The following is a 27557-nucleotide window of genomic DNA, read 5'->3' as shown; positions in this document are numbered from 1 at the left end:
CTCGCGGTGACGGTTGTTAAGACGGTCACGGTTATTTTTGACGGTCACGGTTATTTTTGACGGTCACGGTTATTTGTGACGGTCACGGTTATTTGTGACAGTTATTTGTGATCACCGATGTGACCCTCGTCGTTTACTAATGTCACGCATGGATTTTTTAAATGGGATTAACGTACACGCGGTGGGCGGGAAACGCGTTACGTAAATGGAAATAATGAGTTAAATTGATGTTTGAAAGCGCAACAAGTGCGTTAAACCCTTAGAATAAATCAATTACTTCTCACTAACCAAGGGAGGAAAACCAACCGCGGTGAAGTTAGTTTCACGTTGGACGTTGGATATTCGTCTCCGCAACTAGAGCGGGAGCTTCCTCTGAGTGTGCCCCGCCTGCAGTAGCTCGACACAGGGAGCTGCGCGCTGAAGTGCCGCTTGGTACGCCAGTTAGGGACCGTCTCTAAAGTACCGTTTGTTATCCTAAAAAAATATAAACATATTTATAAAAAAAAACAAAAAAAACAACAACATTGAGCATGAATCCAAGTTGCTAATCCTAGATGTCATAGTCCTTTTGGGCTAAAAAATTAACCCTTTGTAGATTTTTAAAGAATATTTTTAGTCAAAAAACAAGGATTATTTTCAATTGCTCCTAAATGAGCGAACCTAGATAGTAAACGCTAAGTGATTATAGTAGTTTGAGTCTCCAGGTACAACGCACACCTTTTACTTTTTCAAATTAAACCTTTGTAGATTTTTAAGGAATATTTTTCGTCAAAAATCAAGGATTCTCTTCAATAGCTCCTAAGTCAGCTGACCTAGAAAGTCAACCCCAAGTTATTATAGTAGTTGTGGTCACCAGGTATCACGCACACCTTTTACTTTTTCAAATTAACCCTTTGTAGATTTTTAAGGAATATTTTTTGTCAAAAGAAAAGGATTCTTTTCAATAGCTTCTAAGTCAGCTGACCTAGAAAGTCAAACCCAAGTTATTATAGTAGATTGAGTCTCCAGGTAACACGCACACCTTTTACTTTTTCAATTTAACCCTTTTTGAATTTTAAGGAATGTTTTCCGCCAAAAATCAAGGATTATTTTAGCAGTTAGCAAACACCGTAGAGTTGCTGAACTGACTGATAAACGGTCAAGGAAACGGCCTGTGCTACTGGACCCTGGACCACAGAATGTCAGCAGAGCTTTGAGGCCTTAAAAGCCAAGCTCATCACGGCCCCGGTACTTTGCCTACGCTGACTTCTCCCTCCCATTCATTCTGGAGGTTGGTGCAAGTCATGCTGGATTGGGGGCAGTGCTCTCCCAGGACCAGGAAGGGAAGGTGCGACCTCTTGCGTACGCCAGTCGAGGCCTGCGCCCGACTGAGCGCAACATGTCCAACTACAGCTCCACGAAGCTAGAGTTGTTGGCCCTTAAGTGGGCCCTGACTGAGAAATTCAGGGAGTAATTGCTAGGACACAAATGCGTGATCTATATGGACAACAATCCCCTGAGTCATCCCTCCTCAGACACACTGGGAGCTGTTGATCAGCGCTGGGCCGCCCAGTTGGCCTCTTTTGATTTTGAATTAAAATATCGTTCAGGTAACCAAAATGCTGACACTGTCTCGCCAGCCTGGCACTTCCTTACAGGAAGTGGCACCGGGAACTTGGGGCACATGTCTGCCTGGGCAGTTAAAACAAGCCCTACAAGGAATGGTTACACAGGCAACACAGTCCCTTGTGACTTTTCTACCGCAAGTTGCCCCTGCTGACCTCCGCGAGCTTCAGCAGTCTGACCCCGCCATACAGGAGATCCTGACCTTTTGGCAACAAACTCGACAGCCCACTCGTGAAGAGCAACGAGTCCTCTCTTCGACTGCCCTCTTAGTGCTGGCCCAGTGGGACCGCCTGGTAGAGTTAGAGGGGCTGCTGTATCGGCAGGTGTTTCGTCCTGACGGTGGTGGGGCTGTGTATCAACTCCTTCTGCCTAAAGCCTTGGTCCAGAATGTCCTCACCCAGGTCCATCAGGAGCATGGACACCAAGGAAAATAGAGGACTCTGGCCTTGCTGTGTTCCCGGTGCTATTGGCCAGGTATGTCACGGGAGGTAGCCCAATGGTGCCAGGCTTGCGAGAGATGTCAGCATGCAAAGGACAACCAATCGGTTCCTCACGCCTTTATGGGCCACTTACTGGCTTCACAGCCAAACGAGATCCTTGCTATCGACTTTACCCTGTTAGAGCAGACCTCCACTGGTCTGGAAAACGTGCTGGTCATGACTGACGTTTTTAGCAAATACACACTTGTAGTTCCAACCCGCAACAAGCACGCTTCCACTGTGGCGCAAGTCCTGGTCACAGAGTGGTTTACAAAGTTTGGTGTGCCGGCACGCATACACTCGGACCAGGGACGAAACTTTGAGAGCACTCTCATCCAGCAGTTGTGTAAGCTGTATGAGATTACAAAGTCTCGGATATTGAACTATTGGCTATTGGCATGAGGCCATTTTATTTGCCCCAGGAGTTCTCGCATGTGATTTTGATCGTAGTCTATGTGGCCCCATCTGCCAATGCTGAATGTGCTTGTGAAGCACTGCTCTCCTGCACTTGTAGGCTGCAAACACAGCATCCACAGGCTCTCTTCCTCATCTCTGGTGACTTTAACAACGCTTCTCCCTCTTCTGTTCTACCAACATACACCCAGTATGTCACCTGCCCCACCAGAGAGAATAGAACATTGGACTTGTTTTTTGCCAACGCCAAAGAGGCTTGTTCTTCTTCCCCCCTCCCTCCCCTGGGCAGCTCGGACCACAACCTTGTACATCTGAGGCCTGTGTATGAACCCATCATGCGCAGGCAGCCTGTGGTGTCCCGTGTGGTGAGGATGTGGTCTGCTGAGAGCGAGGAGGCTCTGAGGGACTGCTTCAGCACCACTGTCTGGACTGAGCTTTACGGCCATGGGGAGGACATCAACACCATCACAGAGTGCATCACGGACTACATCAACTTCTGTTTTGAGAACATTGTTCCCTCCCGGACGGTGCGGTGTTTTCCAAACAACAAGCCATGGATTACCCGTGAACTGAAGGCTCTGCTGAAGGAGAAGAAGTGAGCCTTCAGGTCAGGGAACAAGGAGGAGCTGAGGACTGTGCAGAAAAAGCTGAGGAGGAAGATCAGGCAGGCTGAAGCCGGCTACAAGAGGAGGATGGAGGAGCAGCTGCAGCAGAAGAACATTCAGGGAGTGTGGAGAAGCCTGAAAACCACCTCGGGCCCAGACAGAGGGGGATCTACAGTGGGTGAATGATTTAAATGCTCACTTCTTGAGATTTGATTGGTCACCCGCCCCTCCCCCTGCACAGCTGCATGCTCCCTCTTCCACAGCTGGACAATGCCCTGCATCCGTTCCTCTTCATTTCTCCGCCCCGGACCATCAGCTCCCCACTTCGCCTGGACTCACCCATCCCCCCAGCACACAGTCCCCCTGCCAACCACTGACTGTCACAGCAGCACAGGTGAGGAGTGAGCTGAAGAGGATTAAAGTGAGGAAGGCAGCAGGACCTGACAGCATCAGCCCTTAAGTCCTGTGCAGATGAACTGTGTGGAGTTATGGAGCATGTCTTCAACATGAGCCTGAAGCTGAGGGTGGTACCACAGGTCTGGAAGACCTCCTGTCTGGTACCTGTGCCCAAGACACCGCGCGCCAAAGACCTCAACAGCTTCAGGCCGGCGGCTCTCACGTCCCATCTGATGAAGACACTGGAGCGGCTGGTCCTGGACCACCTCCGCTCCACCGTGAGCTCAGTCATGGACCCGCTGCAGTTTGCATACCGGCCTGGCATTGGAGTGGAGGACGCCATCATCTCCCTGCTGCACCGCCTTCTCTCTCACCTGGAAAAGCCTGGCAGCTCTGTGAGGATTCTGTTCTTCGATCTTTCCAGCGCCTTCAACACCATCCAGCCGCTGCTCCTGAGGGACAAGCTGGAGACGGCTGGTGTGGAGTATGACCTGGCAGAGTGGATCCTGGACTACCTCACGGACCAACCCCAGTTTGTGAGAGCACGGGACTGTGTGTCTGACACTCGGACCTGCAGTGTGGGGGCGCCCCAGGGCACTGTCCTCGCGCCCTTTCTCTTCACCCTTCACACTGCAGACTTCAGACACGACACTGCAGAAGTTCTCTGATGACTCTGCCATCATTGGACTCATCACGGACGACGATGATGCAGAGTACAGAGGACTGGCGCAGTACTTTGTGGACTGGTGTCAGCGGAACCACCTCCTCATCAACGCGGGGAAGACCAAGGAGATGGTGGTGGATTTCCGCAGACGCCACCCCACTGCCCCCTCACCAGTGAACATCCAGGGAAGGGACATTGAGAGAGTGGACTCATACAAGTACCTGGGTGTTCATCTGAACCACAAACTGGACTGGACTCATAACACAGACGCACTGTACAGGAAGAGCCAGAGTCGGCTCTACCTCCTGAGGAGACTCAGGTCTTTTGGAGTGACAGGGCCACTCCTGAAGACCTTCTACGACTCTGTGGTGGCATCAGCCCTCCTGTACGGTGTGGCCTGCTGGAGCAGCAGCATCGCAGAGAGGGAGAGGAAGAGGCTGGACAGAGTCATCAAGAAGTCCATCTCCGTCCTGGGCTGTGCTCTGGACTCGGTGCAGGAGGTGGGGGACAGAAGGGTCCTGGCTGGATTCACATCTATGCTTGACCATGAGTGCCACCCCCTGCAGTCCGCTCTGGAGAGCAGCTTCAGTGAGAGACTGATCCAACCTCACTGTGTGAAGGAAAGGTTTCGCAGGTCTTTCCTTCCTGCTGCTATCAGACTTTATAACAAACACTGTTAGTCCTGAACACTCGCAATACTGACTTAACAATGTGCAATTCCGTCATATGTGCAATATGTGCCGTCGTGACACATATTCATGTGCAATTACTGTCGTCATCACATGCAATGGTATTTATGTATTTATTTATTTATTTATTTTTATCTTTATTATTTTTCCCCTCCATCCCTTGTTTGGTAATGGGAGTTTTTGTTTATAAGAGATCTTCTACTGAAAGTGTTTTTCAAACTTCCTATAAGTGATCTGTTCTTCTGTATCTACCTCTGTATCTACCTGCGTTGCATCAATGAAATTTCCCCATGTGGGACAATAAAGGAATATCTTATCTTGTCTTATCTTACTCCGTACCACCCAGCAGGAAATGGGCAGTGTGAGCGGTTCAATCGAACACTTCACAATATGTTGCGTGCTCTTCCTGCATCCCGTAAGAGGGACTGGAGTGGTTGCTTACCCCAGGTGCTCTACGCATATAACACCACTCTCCACCAGTCCACTGGTGAGTCTCCATTCTTCCTGATGTTTGGGCAAGAACCACGTCTGCCTATTGATTTCTTGTTGGGTAGGGTGCAAGACCCCGTGGGGGGGGGAAGTGTGCATGAGTGGGTGTTACGACCACCTGGCTCAACGGCAGCCAAACAAAGAGGGGAGTCCACACGGCGCTCACAATAATTAATAGTATATTTTTATTATAAATAATCAGGCCCTGACAAAAGAAACGAATGTATCTGTGTAGATGGCAACTAACTAAGTGTAGTGTGATATGTATCGTTGCAATGAAAATGTGCAAAAATAAACAGAATTAAACTGTGCTGCCACACAGTACAGCAACCAGTCTTGGGGCGTGGCGAGAGAGAGAGAGACTGCTCCCACCAGCCTCCCTTATATCCAGGCTGGCTCCACTCAAGCCAAACGATCCTAAGGTGTGTTAGGAGGGACCTGCAGTGGAGAGAATCACCTGGCAACCAGGAGAGGGTGCTGACTCCCACTGCCCAGGGAGCTGACACCCCTACAGAATCCCTAGGTTCGTAACAGTGGGTGAAAAGAGCACCAGACGCGTCTTCAGGTGGCTTTCAACGAGGCAAGAGAAAGATTGCGTCTGGCGGCCTCACGCAGAAAGGCAAATCATGACCAACGGGTCAGAGATGTGCTATTTAAGGAAGGCCAGCTGGTGCTACTTGGCGATTACAGTGCTAGGGGTTGTCGGAAGACCCAAGGCCTGTGGGGTCCTCAACCTATGTTATCCTGCAAGCCCCAAGGGAAGATGGTGTGGTGATAATCTAGTCCGGGGCTCTGGCAAATCACCTAGCAGGTAATGAACTCCCAATTCTCCTCAGTCATTCAGTTTCAACGCTCCTAAATCCCGGTTTGGCCCAGATACACCGGTCAAGTACACCCGTTTGGCTTTTAACGCCTTGTCCATGACCACGCGCCTCAGATTGCGGCGAAGGCGCTGTTGTGCGGCAACAGCTGGCCAACGTTGCGTGCGCTGGTCCACTCAGTTTGGATGCAGCCTGTGGTGTGGAGCGATCCCATTGAGCAGCTAAGGAAGTATCGTGTGCTACTCCGTCAACCATGCCCGATATGTGCCGAGAATTTATTTAGATCAGTTTCGATTTAATGTAGTAATTCCACTGGTAATATTGCAGGTCTCCTGTGGTGGTCCGCAGCGGCTTGGGCACGCCCCCCTCTGCTGTTTAGTTCCTTCTTGGCTTCTTTTTGTTTTGTTCCTGCTCTGTTCTGATCCTGTATTGTGCCTATTTTGCCGTCCCGTTTTGTTCCTGTTTTGTTCCTGTTTTGTCCCTATTTTGTTCTTATTTCACCTACTATTATAATAAATTGGGTTTGACTTTCTAGGTCAGCTGATTTAGGAGCTATTGAAAAGAATCCTTGTTTTTTGACGAAAAATATTCCTTAAAAATCTACAAAGGGTTAAATTGAAAAAGTAAAAGGTGTGCGTGATACTTGGAGACCACAACTACTATAATCACTTGGGTTTGACTTTCTAGGTCAGCTGACTTAGGAGCTATTGAAAAGAATCCTTTTCTTTTGACAAAAAATATTCCTTAAAAATCTACAAAGGGTTAATTTGAAAAAGTAAAAGGTGTGCGTGATACCTGGAGACCACAACTACTATAATCACTTAGCATTTACTATCTAGGCTAGCTGACTTAGGAGCTATTGATAAGAATCCTTGATTTTTGACGAAAAATATATATAATATATAAAAATCTACAAAGGGTTAATTTTTCAGCCCAAAAGGACTATTGCATCTAATATTAGCAACTTGGATTCATGCTCAATATTGTTGTTTTTTTAAAATATAAATACGTTTGATATTTTTTAAGATAACACATTTTTAAACAAACGGTACTTTAGAGTCGGTCCCTAACTGGCGTACCAAGCGGCACTTCAGCGCGCAGCTCCCCGCGTCGAGCTACTGCAGGCGGGGCACACTCAGAGGAAGCTCCCGCTCTAGTTGCGGAGACGAATGTCCAACGTCCAACGTGAAACTAACTTCACCGCGGTGGAAAACCAGGCTGTTTGTGTTCTAATAAAAGTGTTGCCGTGGTCTTTTCACGGTTCAGTTGTGGTGGCTGGATCAATGCTCGTTTGGGGCGTCGGGTGTAGACAAAGGATTCACGCTGACAAAGCTCTGCAAACTTTTCAAGGTAGTTTATTTACAGAGAAAGCAGTGTCAAATACAGGGCAGCAGAAAACAGCGCCCTGGGTCCGCTGGTGATCAGGAAGACGAACCTCGTCTCTGGGCGTATCTCGCCTTTATATACTGAAAACGCACAAAGACCGATAAACAATATCTGACAGGTATGACCCTATCCATGTACCAACGGATTAGCCAATGAGAGAGCAAGATGTAAAGGTATCCTTATTTAGGTAGCACCAGGGGAGAAGTTACAGAAATGAGATCATGCGCTTACACAGATGTACACAAGGCATCTCAAGGCCTCGCAGCCAATGGAGACATCTCCCATTCGGTAGTTAATCAGATGTGGGCCCCTTACATTCCGTGGAATAGACATTTTGGTAGAAACACACATATTCCTAAAAGCCAGTCTCAGAATGAGGCCTAACTTTGCATGGACCTAGTTTTAATACACTTCATTGTCCAAATCTATAACAGAAAGTAGCTGTTTGTGTTAAAAAAAAAAAATAAAAAAAAATCCGAGGCGCTCGAAAAAGCCTTTTTATTTATTTTATTTATTTTATTTATTTTATTTATTTTATTTATTTTATTTATTTTATTTATTTTATTTATTTTATTTATTTTATTTATTTTATTTATTTTATTTCAGGGACAGTGCATATTAACCAACATTAAACCTGGTCACATGTCAAAAGTCGCCCACTACAAAGTAAAATGACAGTTAGAGCTATAGTTTGTGTCATAAAGAAAAGAACATTTAGATTTCTCAACTTTACATTCTAGATTTGTTTAAATGTAAAACTTCAGTATAAAATAGAGAGTAACAGAACCTTCAGTTCATTGGATCACGTTGTTTTGCTCGTTGATTTAAACAAGTTTCCCAAGGTTCAGTCGCTGTTTTTAATCTACATTTATATTCCAAAGATTATATTTGAGTGAAATGAGGTGAAATAAGACAATAAACCATGTGATGGGAAATGCACGCTGTTATTGTGTGCAGACGATATGATAATATGGTGTAATAATGTATATAACATGCTCCCTGCAGGACACTCTGTCCGCTCTGGAGAGCAGCTTCAGTGAGAGACTGATCCACCCTCGATGTGTGAAGGAAAGGTTCCGTAGGTCTTTCCTTCCTGCTGCTGTCAGACTTTATAACAAACACTGTTAGTACTGAACACTCACAATACTGACCTAACCTAATACTGATGTGCAATTCTGTCATATGTGCAATTACTGTTGGAATTCATGTGCAATCTATGTGCTGTCGTGACACATATTCATGTGCAATTACTGTCGTGATCACATGCAATGGTATTTATGTATTTATTTATTTGTCTATGGGAGTTTTTATTTATTTATAGGAGATCTTCTACTGAAAGTGTTTTTCAAACTTCCTATAAGTGATCTGTTCTTCTGTATCTACCTCTGTATCTACCTGCGTTGCACCAATGAAATTTCCCATGTGGGACAATAAAGGAATATCTTATCTTATTTTATCTCCTGATAAAGATGATGTGTCATGCACGTGTCACTTTCTGTCGCTGCCTTTACAGGACGTGTGTGATGTCATTGTTCTGGAGAACAAAGACCTTTGTCAGGGAAAGTGATTATTTACTGTTGCGCGAGTGAATAAAGATCCACCTTATGAGACAAATCTTTTCTTGGTGATTTTTTGCAGAAATTCCACAACGACACATCAATTAAACCCTTAAATGTTTTTCTAATTAACTTTTTATCTTAAATTACTGTATTTTCCGGACTATAAGTCGCACCAGCCAAATGCATGATGATAATAATGCAGTTCCATAGTTTCACCCATGGAAGTCGATGATAAAAGTGTATTTCATTTAAGATTATTTGTGATTTATTGTGTATTTTTATTTATATCTATCTGTGTCATGACCATATTCTGACAGAATCCTTTACTTGGATATTTTACTTCACAGATTTCTAGTCTTTTTGCTCAAAAACTCATGTTAAAGTGACGCGCCCAAGAACTTTGTCCTGCTCGCATCAGCCAAATGTATAAGAGAAGAAAAAAACATATATAAGTCGCACTGGAGTATGAAATGCAGTTGCAAGTGTGAAAATAACAAATAATATCACATATAAGTCGCTCCGGAGTAAAAGTATATAAGTATAAATATAAGTATAAGTCGCACCCCGGCCAAAACTATGAAAAAAGGTGCAACTTATAGTTCGGAAAATGGGTGTTGTGGGGTTTGTGGGTGTTTAGGGGTTTGTGGGTGTTGTGGGTGTTGTGGGGTTTGTGGGTGTTTAGGGGTTTGTGGGTGTTGTGGGTGTTGTGGGTGTTGTGGGGTTTGTGGGTGTTTAGGGGTTTGTGGGTGTTGTGGGTGTTGTGGGTGTGGGTTTGTGGGGTTTATGGGGTTTGTGGGGCGCACTAGAGGCCCTCTGACCTCGCGCCCCCCTGAAGCGGTGGAAGGATCCGGAGTGTGAGAAGTCCGTGTGAATCTGGACGTACGACATCGATGAGAACTCACGAGCTCCAGGTTTGTTTGAACTGCAAAGCGCCTTAGATCAAAGTGATAACAGAAATCGTCCTGAGTGACGCGGGGCGAGACATCGAGACCTCGAGACCCTAAGTGTGACTAAAGACCCTCGATCCGCCGTCACTGCCGTATGAACCTGGTAAGTCGGTTATTTCTGGCGTGCAAAGGGAATGACGCGGTGGTGAAGTGAAGCAGGTTCTCTCAGTGACACAAGCACAACACGCCCTCGATCAGACGTGATTCTGAAGTGAATCAGTGACGATCTGTGAGAAAAGCACAAAACAACTGTAAAGACCCAAAGGAGATGGAAAAAGACCACATAAAAAAGACCACATGAAAAACCCTTTGAAGACACATTCAAGAGGGGGAAAACGGTCAGAAAATCATACTAAAATGAGCACTATAAGACTAAAATGAGACCTTTCTTGAATAGTTTTAATAATTTAGATTTATTTAAGAACTAGAAGATCACGTTAAAGACATTTCATGACGTACGTTCCATTTGTTCATCTAAAGACGATTTTACTTGTCGTTGTTTGCTTTGAACGTTGGTCTTACTGATCGTGACGAGGTTTGAACACGGCCACAGTCTTCACTGCGGAACCTTTCTTTTCGCCACTCGCTCATCCTCTTTGGACCTCGTTTCCTCTGGCCACAAGGCGGTCGCTGGATTTGTTTGTTTTTCCCGTTTCTGTCGACCCCGAAACGCGACAAACCTTTTTACGCTGAACGTGGCAGAAGAAGTCGGGAGGAAGTGCTTTGAGGGACAAACGATATCGCAAGGAAAGAGTGAGACTGTTGTACGTCCAGACTTTTGTCCCGAGGGCTGTTACTCTCCACAGACGGCACTGCTGACTCTGCTGGAAGAGGTCGTTCTGAGTTTTATTCACTTTTAATAAAACTGTACTGTACTCTTTTCCACAAAGTATTGAGACTGAATACTCCGGCGCACTGCACTTTATGTGTGTGTTTTTATGTGTTTTTAGTGTATTTTTTGTATGGTTTTGTGTGTGTTTTGGCGTTTTTGTGTGTGTTTGTGTTCGTTTTTATGTGTTTTTTGTTTGTTTGGGTGTTTCTTTTGGCATTTTGTGTGTGTTTTTTCCTGTCAAAATAAAACAGCAAAAGAAAAAGCCATGCACAGGCCCTTTATGTAAGTGTTTTATTACTTCTCCTGGTCATAATCTGCTTTAGACCAAACAACACAACTATTGCTAAATCTATCTTTCGTGACGAGACTGTGCGTCGCCGCGGTGATCGCTCGGGCCCTTGTTTCGGTCCGACTCTCACAGTCACTCGCTCTCATAAACCTAATAGAGTAATAGAGTAATAGAGTAATAGAGTACTACAAACACATTTGGGTCAATTCATTTAGTGAAACGTTTAAGGACACGGTTAAAAATACACGAGTGAAAGGTCATTAGAGAATTACTGAGGCACAAGCTTTAGGTTTATGCAATCTGAAGAGAAACACTACACAACTACACAAAACACACAACTACACAAAACACACAACTACACAAAACACACAACTACACAAAACACACAACTACACAAAACACACAACTACACAAAACACACAACTACACAAAACACACAACTACACAAAACACACAACTACACAAAACACACAACTACACAAAACACACAACGACACAAAACACACAAACTACACAAAACACACAAACTACACAAAACACACAAACTACACAAAACACACAAACTACACAAAACACACAAACTACACAAAACACACAAACTACACAAAACACACAAACTACACAAAACACACAACTACACAAAACACACAACTACACAAAACACACAACGACACAAAACACAAACTACACAAAACACACAAACTACACAAAACACACAAACTACACAAAACACACAAACTACACAAAACACACAAACTACACAAAACACACAAACTACACAAAACACACAAACTACACAAAACACACAAACTACACAAAACACACAAACTACACAAAACACACGAACTACACAAAGCACACGAACTACACAAAGCACACGAACTACACAAAACACACGAACTACACAAAACACACGAACTACACAAAACACACAAACTACACAAAACACACAAACTACACAAAACACACAAACTACACAAAACACACAAACTACACAAAACACACAAACGATACAAAACACACAACTACACAAAACACACAACTACACAAAACACACAACTACACAAAACACACAACTACACAAAACACACAAACTACACAAAACACACAAACGACACAAAACACACAACTACACAAAACACACAACTACACAAAACACACAACTACACAAAGCACACGAACTACACAAAGCACACGAACTACACAAAACACACGAACTACACAAAGCACACGAACTACACAAAACACACAAACTACACAAAACACACAAACTACACAAAACACACAAACTACACAAAACACACAAACTACACAAAACACACAAACTACACAAAACACACAAACCACACAACACACAACTACACAAAACACACAACTACACAAAACACACAACTACACAAAACACACAACTACACAAAACACACAACTACACAAAGCACACGAACTACACAAAGCACACGAACTACACAAAGCACACGAACTACACAAAACACAAACTACACAAAACACAAAACACACAAACTACACAAAACACACAAACTACACAAAACACACAACTACACAAACTACACAACTACACAAAACACACAACTACACAAAACACACAACTACACAAAACACACAACTACACAAAACACACAAACTACACAAAACACACAAACTACACAAAACACACAACTACACAAAACACACAACTACACAAAACACACAACTACACAAACTACACAAACTACACAAAACACACAACTACACAAACTACACAACTACACAAAACACAAACTACACAAACGACACGAACTACACAAAAACCACACACAATTTCTATTTTTTTGCCAATAGCATTATTTTATCAATGTAAATGGGTTAAAATAGATATTATGGACTATCAATAACAGATCCAGTGACTTCCTGTTGAGCGCTGCAGAGCTGAAAGCTGCGTCTTCATTCTCGTGTGTTTAGTGTCAAAAAATGGCAACAACACATTTAAAAACCTTTAAAAACAGTCGTGATGTTTTGAATACATTTAACTTAAATGCAGGACAATGTATGACTCAATATGAATATAAAGTAAATACTAGTACGTTTATAATAAGGGCAAAAGCTAAATAAAAGTATATTTAACAAACTATGTCCCCTTTAAACAGTTAATTCATCAAACAAAAGTAAATCAAATGTCATTTAAGAAGCAATTTCAAACCCATCTCGCCCTTAAGTGACCTTTACACCACTAAACATGATGCAGTTGGTAAACTATGACTAAATCTACAAAGTTTTACAGTTTTCATCTGCAAATATATGACAAAAACTACAATTAGATCAAACATGAGTCGACAGAATAAACACACACAGTAAAGTTGAAACATAACTTTATTACACATGATTTTGCAGTTATAACACGACCTGTACATTAGTCTGTTTTAACTTCATGCAGTACTCGAGTATATGACACGATACAATATTAAAGGCACAAATGGTTGACAGCACGAGGTTAAAGTCTTCTTCTGACACTTAAGGTGCGGCGTCACGGTAACGGACAGCACTGGACGAAAGGGACGAACAAAACGAACAAATTTATCTGAGGTTTTGTGGTAAACATTCGCATCAATATCTGATCGTGTAAAATCATGAACATTTACGCGTCTTCATGTTGTAGTTTAAAAGTGTCACCGTGTAACCACCACAACCACCATGTCGGCCTTAAATTTGTCAATCTTTCATTAAATTATGTGTTTTTATGGCTGAAAAATATCCCGGAAATCCTTTTAGAGCGGGCGTGGCTCTCCGCAGATCTCTCATTTACCAAACCGTGCGTCGAGTTCAACTTCTTCTGGCTAAAACCGGATCTGATTTGAACTCAAGTTTTTACGTTTAAAGTTGTGTTTAAAGTCGGCTTTAATCACAAAAACGATGCTAAACGTCATTTACCGTATTTTCCGGACTATAAGTCGCACCTTTTTTCATAGTTTTGACCGGGGTGCGACTTATACTTATATTTATACTTATACTCCAGAACGACTTATATGTGATACTATTTGTTATTTTCACACTTGCAACTGCATTTCATACTCCAGTGCCACTTATACATGTTTTTTTTCTTCTCTATAATGCATTTTTTGGCTGGTGTGATTTATACTCCGGAAAATACGGTACGTAACAACACTTTTGGCATCATTTTTACGCACGCCTTATAAACGAGACCCCTGAACCGTTACCATGGAGACAGAGACGCGGGTGGTGGGAAAAGTTACACGGTGCGCCTTTAAACACGAGGCGGAATAGGCGGTTTGGAGCTCGAGAGCATTTCCGGCGATAAAAACGGTAGATTCGGCGAAGTATCGGACGCTCAAACCCACGCCGTGACCACCAGCAGTACAAACACAACCCTTTCTGCAGTCGTTCCTGCAGAGACACTTTGTAAACGGCCCCGATAACATCTTGTACAATTTTACAGCAAAAAGAAGTGGAAAAAGACACGACGCGCCGGAATGTGAAGCTGAACTAAACAAAACGAGGCGCACGTTAAGCCGCAAATCTAACGCTACAAACGCTATTGAGGGTTAAAACTGTGCCACAGTGCAATTCACCAGCATTTGATTTCGTGCACGTTTGTCACTGCTGTAACTGACACGGACTGAAACGAACGTCACTTCAGTACAATAATATTCAATAATATTCAATAATACTCAATAATACTCAATAATACTCAAGTAGACACAAAGCACTCGATAAACATTAAGAAACTGTCGAAAAAAGCGACTCGTCAATATCTTTAAGCACAAAAATAGTGTTAAAATGTCTGGTACAAATGGGGTAAAAGTGACTAATTGTCCTCAGAATATCCATTTACTTCAAATTCAAGTAAATTATTAAAAAGAAAGTGTCTAGTTATCCGCTTTAAGCAGTAGACTTAATGATATTAAAGGCACAATAATACAGTATAGGGTGTAATACAGGCATAGGACCACTAGAGGGTGACAATGAAAATGTAGAAATGTCAAAATTAAAAAATTAAGTCTGGAAAGGTTTTTTTTGAAGAAGAATCAAGTGTTAAGAATGTTTTAGCAAAATGTTCACGTGTGCAAAGGGATATTAGGCAATTAAAATCTGTTCAAATCAGAAATCCTTCACCTGAAACTCATGGCTACGACAGTTTAGTTCAATTAAAGCGGCTGAACCTGATTTGGACTGTTTTGAAACGTGTCATTTACACAGAGTGAAATCTGTCCTTCCACTGTACGGGTTTGTTATTCAGGTGAGAATGAGACCACAGCCCTTTTTCTACATCTAAATATAAAGCGTTTTATTCTCCCAGAAGCAGGAAGTGCGCCGTTAGCATGCTAATGTTTGTTAGCTTCACCCGGGACGGCAACGCTCGCTCGTGAAAAGCGTGAATAAACTCATCCTGGTGCATATTTAGGATGCTCACAGTATATTATAGTACATTATGTAAGTGAGCGATACATGTGGAGCTGTAACGAGTTTAAAGTTAAGTTTTTCACGTTTTAAAACAGTAAAATCACGTACAGTCCCTTTAAAACATTAAAAGACACTTATCATATATTATTGTATTGTTATTGGCCTTTAAACATACTTAACATGTTTTAAAACTTAAAATAACGTGTGTATTCAACACCACACGACTTTACATCAGGCGTTTGTTCCTGTAGGATTGGGGTTTAGCACGCCATCTACAGGCAGCAGAGGGAAGTGCCCCAGACATGCTAATGTAGTAATGTAATGAGCTTAATTTAAGTCACAAATGATCAGAACAGAGGATTTTTGGATTTTAAAAAAAGCTCCTGATAAGAAATAATAGTTAGAAAAAATATTATTATAGTACGTTTAACGCTCAGAAAAGTACATTTAGCATGATATGTGTCCTTTGAGTTGTGACTTCATCTTTACAGTGCCTTCAGGACTGTAAATGAAGTGCACTGGAGCGGGCGGTTAGCGGGAGGTTAGCGGGCGGTTAGCGGGTGCTCGGTGGAGCAGCGGGTGGCCCCGGGCGGTGGGATTAGCAGCACTTTCGGGCAGTGGGAGGCGGCTGTCGGTTCAGTTTAAAGGAGTCGTTGCTCTCCGCCTCTGTGTTTTCCAGTGGAGGGATGTGTTTACCTGGAGAAGGACGAGCACATGTTCATTTATAGTGTAATTAACATGTTATTACCATCGTGAGCAGGAAACGACAAGCCTTTTGTGGTTAATGTACGACCAAAGCTTATCAGAGCCTTTTTATAGTGAGAGCAGAGTTTATAGAGATGTTTACATGTACTTATCTAAAGCACGTACACAAAGACAATCCAATGACAAATATCAATAATACACTGTAAATATTCTACATCTAGAAGCGTCACCTTTATTTCATTTAAAGTGCATTCTACAAGTCTCAGCGTACAATAGAACTAATCATTAAAGCCATAAAAACGATAACGATGAATGAAAAACTCACTGATTTTCTGAAAGAGCTCCTCGATGTTGGTGGCGTTCCTGGCACTGGTCTCGATGAAAATGGCCGATATCGATTCGGCGAACTCCTTGGCCTCTTTCATGGGGACTTCCCTGCACAACGACAGAACCATGAACCATATGAACCATGCACCGTTCTGTATTACCGTATTTTCCGGACTATAAGTCGCACCAGCCAAAAAATGCATAATAGAGAAGAAAAAAACATATATAAGTGGCACTGGAGTATGAAATGCAGTTGCAAGTGTGAAAATAACAAATAATATCACATATAAGTCACTCCGGAGTATAAGTATATAGTATAAGTATAAGTCGCACCCCGGCCAAAACTATGAAAAAAGGTGCGACTTATAGTCCAGAAAATACGTTATTTGTTTTCTAAGAGGCCCTTATTTTCATGTTTATAATCACTTTATAATCACCACACATTAAGCTTCATTAGCTTTTACAGCGCACTACGTTAGCTTTAAACGGCGCACTACGTTAGCTTTAAACGACGCGCACTACGTTAGCTTTACACGGCGCACTAGCTTTACACGCCGCACTAGCTTTACACGGCGCACTAGCTTTACACGGCGCATTACGTTAGCTTTACACGGCGCACTACGTTAGCTTTACACAGCGCACTACGTTAGCTTTACACGGCGAGCCGCTCTAGACCCGACGGGCGGTTCTACCTGATGTCGCCGAGGTCGTTCTTGTTGCCGGCGATGGCCACCACGATGTCCTCCGGGCCGTGCTCCTTCAGCTCCTTCACCCACTTTTTCAGCGTCTGGAAAGAGTCCTACAACAACAATAACAACAACAACAACAACAACAACAACAAAGCACCGTTTAATCTGTAAATAAAATCTGTAACAAAAGACCAAGACAATACGACAGACTTAAAACAGGAACAGAAATGTAGAGGTCACTCAGACCAAAGCAGGAGGAGAACTGAGGTCGCCCTTGTAATAAATACACTTGTGTAATACACTTGTGTAATAAATACACTTGTGTAATACACTTGTGTAATAAATACACTTGTGTAATACACTTGTGTAATAAATACACTTGTGTAATACACTTGTGTAATAAATACACTTGTGTAATACACTTGTGTAATAAATACACTTGTGTAATACACTTGTGTAATAAATACACTTGTGTAATACACTTGTGTAATAAATACACTTGTGTAATACACTTGTGTAATAAATACACTTGTGTAATAAATACACTTGTGTAATACTTGTGTAATAAATACACTTGTGTAATAAATACACTTATGTAATACTTGTGTAATAAATACACTTGTGTAATACTTGTGTAATAAATACACTTGTGTAATAAATACACTTATGTAATACTTATGTAATAAACACTTGTGTAATAAATACACTTGCGTAATAAATACACTTGTGTAATAAATACACTTTCACGGGAGACTAAATCTCACGATTTTAAGATATTTCAATCGACCTTTTGTACGTTGTTATCCTTTATTTTGGTAGCGAAGGCGAGCGGGGGGAACATGTGGGGGACATGGGCCCCGCCATGTTTGTTGTGATGACGCTGCTCCCAGAATGTAAAGCGTAAGTCAAATTTAAATGAAGCCACATCATGAGCGGTGGCGAGGGCAGTGGCGCTGACAGAGCCAAATCAACATGTAAAAGACAATATATATTCCCTTCCTGCATTATCCTGCGTTATTTGACACTTGGGATGAAAAATAGTTTTACAAGCGCTAGAAAATAATTCTACACGGCGCTTTAGGAAAGACCGGTCGGTGAGTCGATGAAATATTTTTTTAAAAATTTAAATTTGCGTAATTTTGACCAAATGCTGATATTTTTTTTCAGTCGGCTAGTTTTATACCGGGTCGGTCGGGTTACGGTGAACAGACCTATTATTTAGCTCAGCCTAATCTATATTATTAAGCCATTTTGTACTAAACTTAACATTATTTTTATTTATTTTTTGTCAGAAAGCTAAGATTTGATGTGCTTTTTAAATGGACAACTACCGGTACTATAAGTGCAGCCATAGTTTTGGGCCGGCGGCTTCTATGTGATATTATTAGTTATTTTCACACTGACAACCACAAGAGGGCGCTCTAGGCTCTAAGCGACGCAGAAGAAGAATCTGCACTTCCTCTTCCTCTGGAGTTTGTGGAGTTGTTTAGAAGTGACACAGAGGAAGAAGAATTCAATGGATTTAGTGATTTGGGGTAAAACTGATGCTTTGGTAAACTTGTTAGCATGTTCTTTATGCTATAGTTATCTGAATAACTGTTCATATGTTACGTTAACATACCAGACACTTACCACAGTTCTGTCTGTGCCTCATGTAGCTGAAGGTGTTAGCGTTAGCATACGTCATGTAGCTGAAGGTGTTAGCGTTAGCATACGTCATGTAGCTGAAGGTGTTAACGTTAGCATACGTACACCTATTCACCATGTTCTCTCATCTGGTATTATTATATTTAGTTTGTTGCGTGTTTAAAGCCGTGTTGTGGCACATTTCTTACCAGTTTGGTGATGTCATAGACGACGACAGCAGCAGCAGAGCCTCGATAGTACATGGGCGCTAAAGAGTGGAACTGGAAAGAAAGACATGAGGCAAACTTTTACACGCAACAAGATCAAATGTTCAAAATCAAATTGTTTCAAACTTCTTAATATAATAATAGCCTTTATTTGTAAATGTTCTTAATAGAAGCCTTGGGTCAGCACATTACTACCTTTATTGGGAAAACAAAGTATTTACTAAACCTTCATGTTCAGTATAAATACTTTAACTCTAAAGTGTACGATCCTGTTCTCATTGTCGAGTCTCACACGAGTAACGTCTGTGTCACGGCTGCAGTGTTTCCTTCCTGTGTGCTTTTCCACACAGTCAGCTGTTCTGGCTCCGCCCACCAGCTGAATCACTGCGATGATGTCATGGCCCGATGACCTCTGACCCTCCATTCTCCACGTTTAACTGTGATAATAATGTGCTTCTGCCATGAGGAAACATGGACTCCTGCTGGTGCCAGAGTCAGGACTAAACATGGACCAGCCTCCTGCTGGTGCCAGAGTCAGGACTAAACATGGACCAGCCTCCTGCTGGTGCCAGAGTCAGGACTAAACATGGACCGGCCTCCTGCTGGTGCCAGAGTCAGGACTAAACATGGACCGGCCTCCTGCTGGTGCCAGAGTCAGGACTAAACATGGACCGGCCTCCTGCTGGTGCCAGAGTCAGGACTAAACATGGACCAGCCTCCTGCTGGTGCCAGAGTCAGGACTAAACATGGACCAGCCTCCTGCTGGTGCCAGAGTCAGGACTAAACATGGACCTGCCTCCTGCTGGTGCTCAGAGTCAGGACTAAATATGGACCGGCCTCCTGCTGGTGCCAGAGTCAGGACTAAACATGGACCAGCCTCCTGCTGGTGCCAGAGTCAGGACTAAACATGGACCGGCCTCCTGCTGGTGCCAGAGTCAGGACTAAACATGGACCGGCCTCCTGCTGGTGCCAGAGTCAGGACTAAACATGGACCGGCCTCCTGCTGGTGCCAGAGTCAGGACTAAACATGGACCGGCCTCCTGCTGGTGCCAGAGTCAGGACTAAACATGGACCGGCCTCCTGCTGGTGCCAGAGTCAGGACTAAACATGGACCAGCCTCCTGCTGGTGCCAGAGTCAGGACTAAACATGGACCGGCCTCCTGCTGGTGCCAGAGTCAGGACTAAACATGGACCGGCCTCCTGCTGGTGCCAGAGTCAGGACTAAACATGGACCGGCCTCCTGCTGGTGCCAGAGTCAGGACTAAACATGGACCGGCCTCCTGCTGGTGCCAGAGTCAGGACTAAACATGGACCGGCCTCCTGCTGGTGCCAGAGTCAGGACTAAACATGGACCGGCCTCCTGCTGGTGCCCAGAGTCAGGACTAAACATGGACCTGCCTCCTGCTGGTGCTCAGAGTCAGGACTAAACATGTATCAGCCTCCTGCTGGTGCCAGAGTCAGGACTAAACATGGACCGGCCTCCTGCTGGTGCCAGAGTCAGGACTAAACATGGACCGGCCTCCTGCTGGTGCCAGAGTCAGGACTAAACATGGACCGGCCTCCTGCTGGTGCCAGAGTCAGGACTAAACATGGACCGGCCTCCTGCTGGTGCCAGAGTCAGGACTAAACATGGACCGGCCTCCTGCTGGTGCCAGAGTCAGGACTAAACATGGACCGGCCTCCTGCTGGTGCCCAGAGTCAGGACTAAACATGGACCTGCCTCCTGCTGGTGCTCAGAGTCAGGACTAAACATGTATCAGCCTCCTGCTGGTGCCAGAGTCAGGACTAAACATGGACCGGCCTCCTGCTGGTGCCAGAGTCAGGACTAAACATGGACCGGCCTCCTGCTGGTGCCAGAGTCAGGACTAAACATGGACCGGCCTCCTGCTGGTGCCAGAGTCAGGACTAAACATGGACCGGCCTCCTGCTGGTGCCAGAGTCAGGACTAAACATGGACCGGCCTCCTGCTGGTGCCAGAGTCAGGACTAAACATGGACCGGCCTCCTGCTGGTGCCAGAGTCAGGACTAAACATTAGTGTTTCTTGCATTATTCAGATGTAGTTTCATGGCGTCAGTGGCACAGATCGTTGATGGTAAATACTGTACTTTGTTATATTTCGACGACGCTTTCTAAACTGTTAAAAGTATAAATAACTTCCTGAGTACTTTTAAGGATATGAAGTACATGTCTCACCCGCTCCTGTCCGGCCGTGTCCCAGATTAAAAACTTGTGTAGTTCATTTCCACTCGGCACCGTTTTGGTCAGAAAAGAGGCTCTGCAAAAGAGAATAAAACATCAATCCCAACTTTATTTGCAATATATTTAAAAGAATATAAGCATTTCCTTCCATGAAGGTTATTTTGTGTTTTTATTCAGATTTATTTTTTTTACATTACATTATATTTTTTTGACATTGTATTTTTTTTACATAAATGTATTTATTTTTTTACGTCATATTTTTTTTTTATATTGAATTTATTTATTTTTGACATCGAATTTCATATTTTTTGACATTGTATTTTTTTTACAGAATTTAATTTATTTTTTTAAAGGACTGGACTCATAACACAGACGCACTGTACAGGAAGAGCCAGAGTCGGCTCTACCTCCTGAGGAGACTCAGGTCTTTTGGAGTGACAGGGCCACTCCTGACAGGGCCACTCCTGACAGGGCCACTCCTGACAGGGCCACTCCTGACAGGGCCACTCCTGAAGACCTTCTATGACTCTGTGGTGGCATCAGCTCCTGTAGGTGTGGTCTGCTGGAGCAGCAGCATCACAGAGAGGGAGAGGAGGAGGCTGGACAAAGTCATTAAGAAGTCCAGCTCCGTCCTGGGCTGTGCTCTGGACTCGGTGCAGGAGGTGGGGGACAGAAGGGTCCTGGCTGGATTCACATCTATGCTGGACCATGAGTCTCACCCCACTCTGTCCCCTGCAGGACACTCTGTCCCTTGCAGGACACTCTGTCCCCTGCAGGACACTCTGTCCCCTGCCTGCAGGACACTCTGTCCCCTGCAGGACACTGTGTCCGCTCTGGAGAGCAGCTTCAGTGAGAGACTGATCCACCCTCGCTGTGTGAAGGAAAGGTTCCGTAGGTCTTTCCTTCCTGCTGCTGTCAGACTTTATAACAAACACTGTTAGTCCTGAACATGTGGAATACTGATGTAACCATGTGCAATTCCGTCATATGTGCAATTACTGTCGTGATTCATGTGCAATCCATGTGCCGTCGTGACACATATTCATGTACAATTACTGTCGTGATCACATGCAATGGTATTTATGTATTTTTATCTTTATTATTTTTCACCTCCATCCCTTGTTGGGAAATGGGAGGTTTTGTCTATGGGAGTTTTTGTTTATAGGAGATCTTCTACTGAGTGTTTTTCAGACTTCCTATAAGTGATCTGTTCTGTTCTTCTGCGTTGCATCAATGAAATTTCCCCATGTGGGACAATAAAGGAATATCTTATCTTAATCGTATTTATATACAATGAATATTTTTACCAGATTCGATGTCACACAAAAAAAATTCAATGTCAAAAAAAAAAAAAAAATCAGAATAAAAACACAAAATAACCTTCATTTAAATGTAAATAATAGTGATTGTCGGCTTTGTGATCATTTACAGTGGTAAATTTAAACAACTATAAGTGGATTTTGGACTTTGGGGCCCCAATGCGCTTTATTAAAACATATTCAATAAAACAATTCATAACAATTTACATTGACTACTCACACTGTGTATTGAGAGTGCAAAAAATGAATAATATGTGCAGAATTTATCTGAAACATTTCCTATATTTTTGTGCTCTCGCGTTTGAAATGTTTGATGTTAATTTTGTTCTCAAACTGCAGGTGCAGATGCTGCAGGGAAACACATGGAGCTCCATCACCAGGAGCCGTCATAGTGTCACATACATAGTGTACACAAAATATAGGGACACTACGTGTATATATATATATATATATATATATATATATATATATATATATATATATATATATATATATATATATATATATATATATATATATATATATATATATATATATATATATATATATATATATATATATATATATATATATATATAGTGTACAGAAACATCTGAGCAGAGTACAAGCTGGAGACCCCAAGGACAAAGTGGGAAACACTTCCAAAGGTGGTGGAGAACGACCGAGCCAAGGTCCTCTGGGACTTCCAGATACAGACAGACAGAATGGTAATGGAACCAACCGGACATAGTGGTGGTCTCAAGGGTCAGAGGAAAGCCGTGGTGGTGGACATTGCAGTGCATCATGGGATGGAAACATCCAGAAAAAGGAACATGAGAAACTACAGGAATCCCAAGGCCTCAGAGAGGAGCTGGAGAAGGCCTGGAGCCTGAAGGTGTCAGTGGTGCTCGTAGTGATCGGAGCACATGGGGCAGCTAACCCTAACCCCCAAACTGGAGGAAAGACTTGAACAGATCCAAGAAAAACATCAGACATGTCTGTCCAGAAAAGTGCAGGAACAGCAAAGATACTGAAGAACCCTCAAGCTCCCAGGGGCCTCTGGTAGAGGACCCGAGCTTGAAAGGGGGACCACCCGCGGAGGGTGAGGTGACAGTTTATTATATATATATATATATATATATTTATTGTCCCACAGTGAAAAGTGCTTAACACTCCCAAAAGAACAAAGTCCTTCATCACAGGGTTCATTCTTCACCGTCTCTGGTTTGATGAATGTCTTACCCTATCGTGGGGCTGATGTTGTGGTCAAAATGGTCCTGGACAAATCTGCAAACGATGCTGGACTTCCCCACTCCAGTGTCCTGACACAGAGAGGCGCGAGCGGGCGAGCATTAAGCATTGTGTAGATATATTAGAGAAACAACAGGACAAACAGACACATTTAAAGAACAAAATAGAATAAACAAATTTACAGAGTGCATTATGAGTAACGATGTTGAGAGGGAAAACTGACCAATAAACAAACAAGAATCCAAAAATAAATACATTTTGTCATTTGCGTCGCCTCTAACAAAGTTTAATTTTTTGCATTTACTGAATTTAAATGACTCTTTTTTTGTTGCTTTTGTGCAACAAAATTCCTCACAATGTTTATTCTTAGATTAAAGTGTGACCTAAATACTTTACAGATGTAGTTACCATAGTTACTGTTTAACTGCATCGATCACTCATCGGTCTGAGAGTTTGGTCACAGTTTGTGGAAATATTAATGAGTAACTTTGTTAAATATTGACAAACCTCCTCGATCTGACGATGACAGTTATTGACAGTTATTAGGCCCGAGCGCCACAAGCTGGCGAGAGGCCTATTAATCTCGTAAGGCCGTGCGAAGCACGGCTGCGAAAGTGCGCACGTAGTGCGCACGAAATCGAGCGCGAAGCGGTCGCCCACTTCCAAACACTCACTAACGCACTCCTTCACTCATGCACGCCCCGTGCATACTAATTAGTAGTAGGAAAATGGAACATTACCGTTGTAAACGGGCGAAGCCCGTGCAAAAGTGCGCACTAAACGAGCACTTTACATTGAGATGACGACCGCAAAGCGGTCGTCATCCCCATATAAAGCACTCATTTGCGCTAAGTACCTCACGAATACGTTCCCCATCTCTTGCATGTTCCGTGCATATAAGCATGTAATGCAAAAAATGAACATTATTACTGTATAGAGGGCCAAAAACACAAAGTGGGCGGAGCCCACTCAAAATTAACGAAAGTACCCGTCAGTGACCAGGGACCCACACCATGAGGTAGGAAAGCGCGAGCGCTTTCCGAAAATGTATAGTTTATGATATTTGGAAAATGGGAAACATTGTTTTCGCATCGGAATATTATTCTTTCTTTCTTTCTTCTTCTTCTTCTCAGGACCAACCCCCCTATTTTTCACCCAGTGAACATTGACGAAAAGTCACAAAAATTTGCACACCTCTAAAAATCGTGCCTCTCTACATTCTGGCTATTTCCCTTTTCTAAAATAAAAAAATTGGCGCGTCAGCGCCCCCAAATGTACCAAAAATGCATTGAGAGATGGGAAATGACCCAAAAAAAATCTGATCGTAGAATCATGAAATTTGGCGCAGAGGTAGATGGTGACAAGAGAAGTAAAAAATATTATTACGGCAACGCCGTCCGCCCAACCAAATGTCGGCCATATTGCTTCAAAAATGGCTAAACATGACTTCGGAGTTTTTCCAAACGTCGTACTTTTACGAACTCCTCCCAGGGCGTTGGCCCTAAAAAGCTGAAATTTGGTGAAAATGCTACTGAGGAGTGGGACATCAAAAGTTATCCAAATTACATTGATACCTGTCACGGTCTCTGTGCGGCAAAGCCGCAAACTGTAGCAAGAATTTCAGAAATCTCCCAAATTTAACATTTCTGCCGCTTGCGCAGATAAAGTCCGAATTGCGTCAAATTAGAATCAGTTGTTAAACTCTTTGCCCTAAACCTACTTGAAGTGAAATAAATTAATTTGGAGCCACAGCGCCCCCTACAGATTTTATATGGAGGTTAAATATTTAGTTTTGCGAAATTATATGAAATTTGACACACAACTCAATTTTGGCATCCCCATCAGAAAAGTCAATGAGACCCATGTCATAATTGTTATGGCTTTGCCGTAATGATGACCGAAACCTTCCATGTTATTCCAATGGGGAAATCGCCAGAACATGTTTACACTTTAGACTTTCACAAACTCCTCTTAGGGCGTTAGACATATTAACCTGAAATTTGGTGAGACTCATCTTCAGGGGTGGACCATCAAAAGTTATCCACATTTTTATTCAAAGAGTCACGGTGTCTGTGCGGCAAAGCCGCACATTTTGCCAAGAATTCAAAATAAAATAGCTTTTTGATGGTAAAACAAAGGGGAGAAGATGTGACAGCGTCACAGATTCAGCAGTAGGCGTAATAAAAGGACAATTGGGGCGCGTTAGCGCCCCCTCCTCTTGCGGCGTGGCGGCGGCGTAGCGAGGGCCGATCATTGCCGCTTGCGGCTATATTTATTATTATTAACATTATTATCATTATTAACATTATTATTGTTATTAACATTATTATTATCATTATTAACATTATTATTATTATTAACATTATCATTATTATTATCATTATTATTAACATTATCATTATTATCATTATTAACATTATTATTATTATTATTAACATTAGTATTATCATTATTAACATTATCATTATTATTATTATCATTATTAACATTATCATTATTAACATTATCATTATTATTATTATTATTAACATTATCATTATTATTAACATTATCATTATTATTAGTATCATTATTAACATTATCATTATTATTAACATTATCATTATTATTATCATTATTAACGCCGCCGACACTAAAGTGTTTCACTCTTTATTCATTTGGAAATCCTCAGACACAAACAGTAGATCGCGGGTTCGATTCCTGGACAAGTTGTGTTGTTTTTAGAGTTTGCATGTTCTCCCCGTGTCTGCATAACTGTGTGTAAAAAACAACACCAAACGAAACCCCCAAAACACGTTTTTATCTCATTTATTCCACAGATTTGTTTTTTTTGCTCACGCTGCAGAAAAACTAACGGAGTGACGTCATGGTTAAACCAGCGTCACGTTAAAAATAAAGAAAAACGGTTAAAAAATACACAATAAAACGCATTAATTTGACGTGTGCGCACGAATTTAGCGCTAATTTACCGCAAAAGAGCGATGTCACTGTCTGTTAACGTGATAATGTGCACTTTTTACGACTTAACGGAACGGTAAAAAGGGACGTTTCAAAACAAAATCAATAAAAACGGACTTAAAAGTAAAACGTATTGGGATTCGAGTTAAATCAAACACAAAAATGAGTGAAATGTGCCGAAAAACCTTCCGCAGATTTGACGCTCGTAACTAAAATGCAGGAATGTGTCTCCAGCGTTGAACAAGTTACGGGGAAAAGCGTTGATTTCTTACCCCGAGAAGACAAACTTTGAGCTCCCGAATGGACATGACGAGGCAGCCGCGGGTTCAGAGCATCGTCTGTTAAAGTCCGCTCACTGTTTGATGTCTTTTTGTCTTTTTGTCATGGTTTATTGTGTTTTTTTCCTCCTCTTCGCGGCACCCAGCCCCAGACAGGAAGTGGAGGTTCCAAAGTAAAAGTCGCCGCGGCGGACAGGAAACGCGCTTCAGAATAAACGTGAGAAGCGTAAACTTTAAGAAGAAATCAGACTAATATGTCAAATAATGATTAATCAGAGGAGTAGCATAGATATTTACTCAGTTTTATTTACTTGAGTGACATGCTTCATTATATTGTACTTCTCAGAGTGGGTTTCAAAGTGACAGTTCAGAGTGAAAGTGTTGGTTTCTCTTTCCACTGAGTCTAC

The 27557-nt window shown here is 42.6% G+C and overlaps 1 protein-coding gene across 1 annotated transcript; it reads right to left on the bottom strand.

The window, feature by feature from the left end:
* Positions 1-16168: 16168 nt before the first annotated feature.
* On the bottom strand, positions 16169-27262 carry rab31 (RAB31, member RAS oncogene family). The gene is made up of 7 exons (XM_072440312.1): positions 27145-27262; positions 23906-23985; positions 21360-21441; positions 19148-19219; positions 17316-17422; positions 16622-16731; positions 16169-16287 (listed from the first exon to the last, which is right to left on the bottom strand). The coding sequence occupies exons 1-7, from the start codon at positions 27178-27180 to the stop codon at positions 16190-16192; spliced, it is 585 nt and encodes a 194-aa protein (XP_072296413.1). The 5' UTR covers positions 27181-27262; the 3' UTR covers positions 16169-16189.
* Between the last annotated feature and the right edge of the window lie 295 nt (positions 27263-27557).

The sequence above is a fragment of the Eucyclogobius newberryi genome, unplaced genomic scaffold, assembly GCF_026437365.1.
Source record: "Eucyclogobius newberryi isolate DKJ021-1_F unplaced genomic scaffold, fEucNew1.0.hap1 SCAF_12, whole genome shotgun sequence".
NCBI lineage: Eukaryota > Metazoa > Chordata > Actinopteri > Gobiiformes > Gobiidae > Eucyclogobius > Eucyclogobius newberryi.
The sequence above is the reverse complement of the archived record's forward strand: the minus strand, read 5'-3'. Positions and strand labels throughout refer to the sequence as shown.

Coding starts and splice junctions, on each gene's coding strand:
- rab31 (XM_072440312.1), bottom strand. CDS start 27,180: ATGTCCATTCGGGAGCTCAAAGTTTGTCTTCTCGGG. Junction 23,986..27,144: donor TCAAAGTTTGTCTTCTCGGG/GTAAGAAATCAA, acceptor TCTCTGTGTCAG/GACACTGGAGTGGGGAAGTC. Junction 16,732..17,315: donor AACGACCTCGGCGACATCAG/GTAGAACCGCCC, acceptor GTCGTTGTGCAG/GGAAGTCCCCATGAAAGAGG.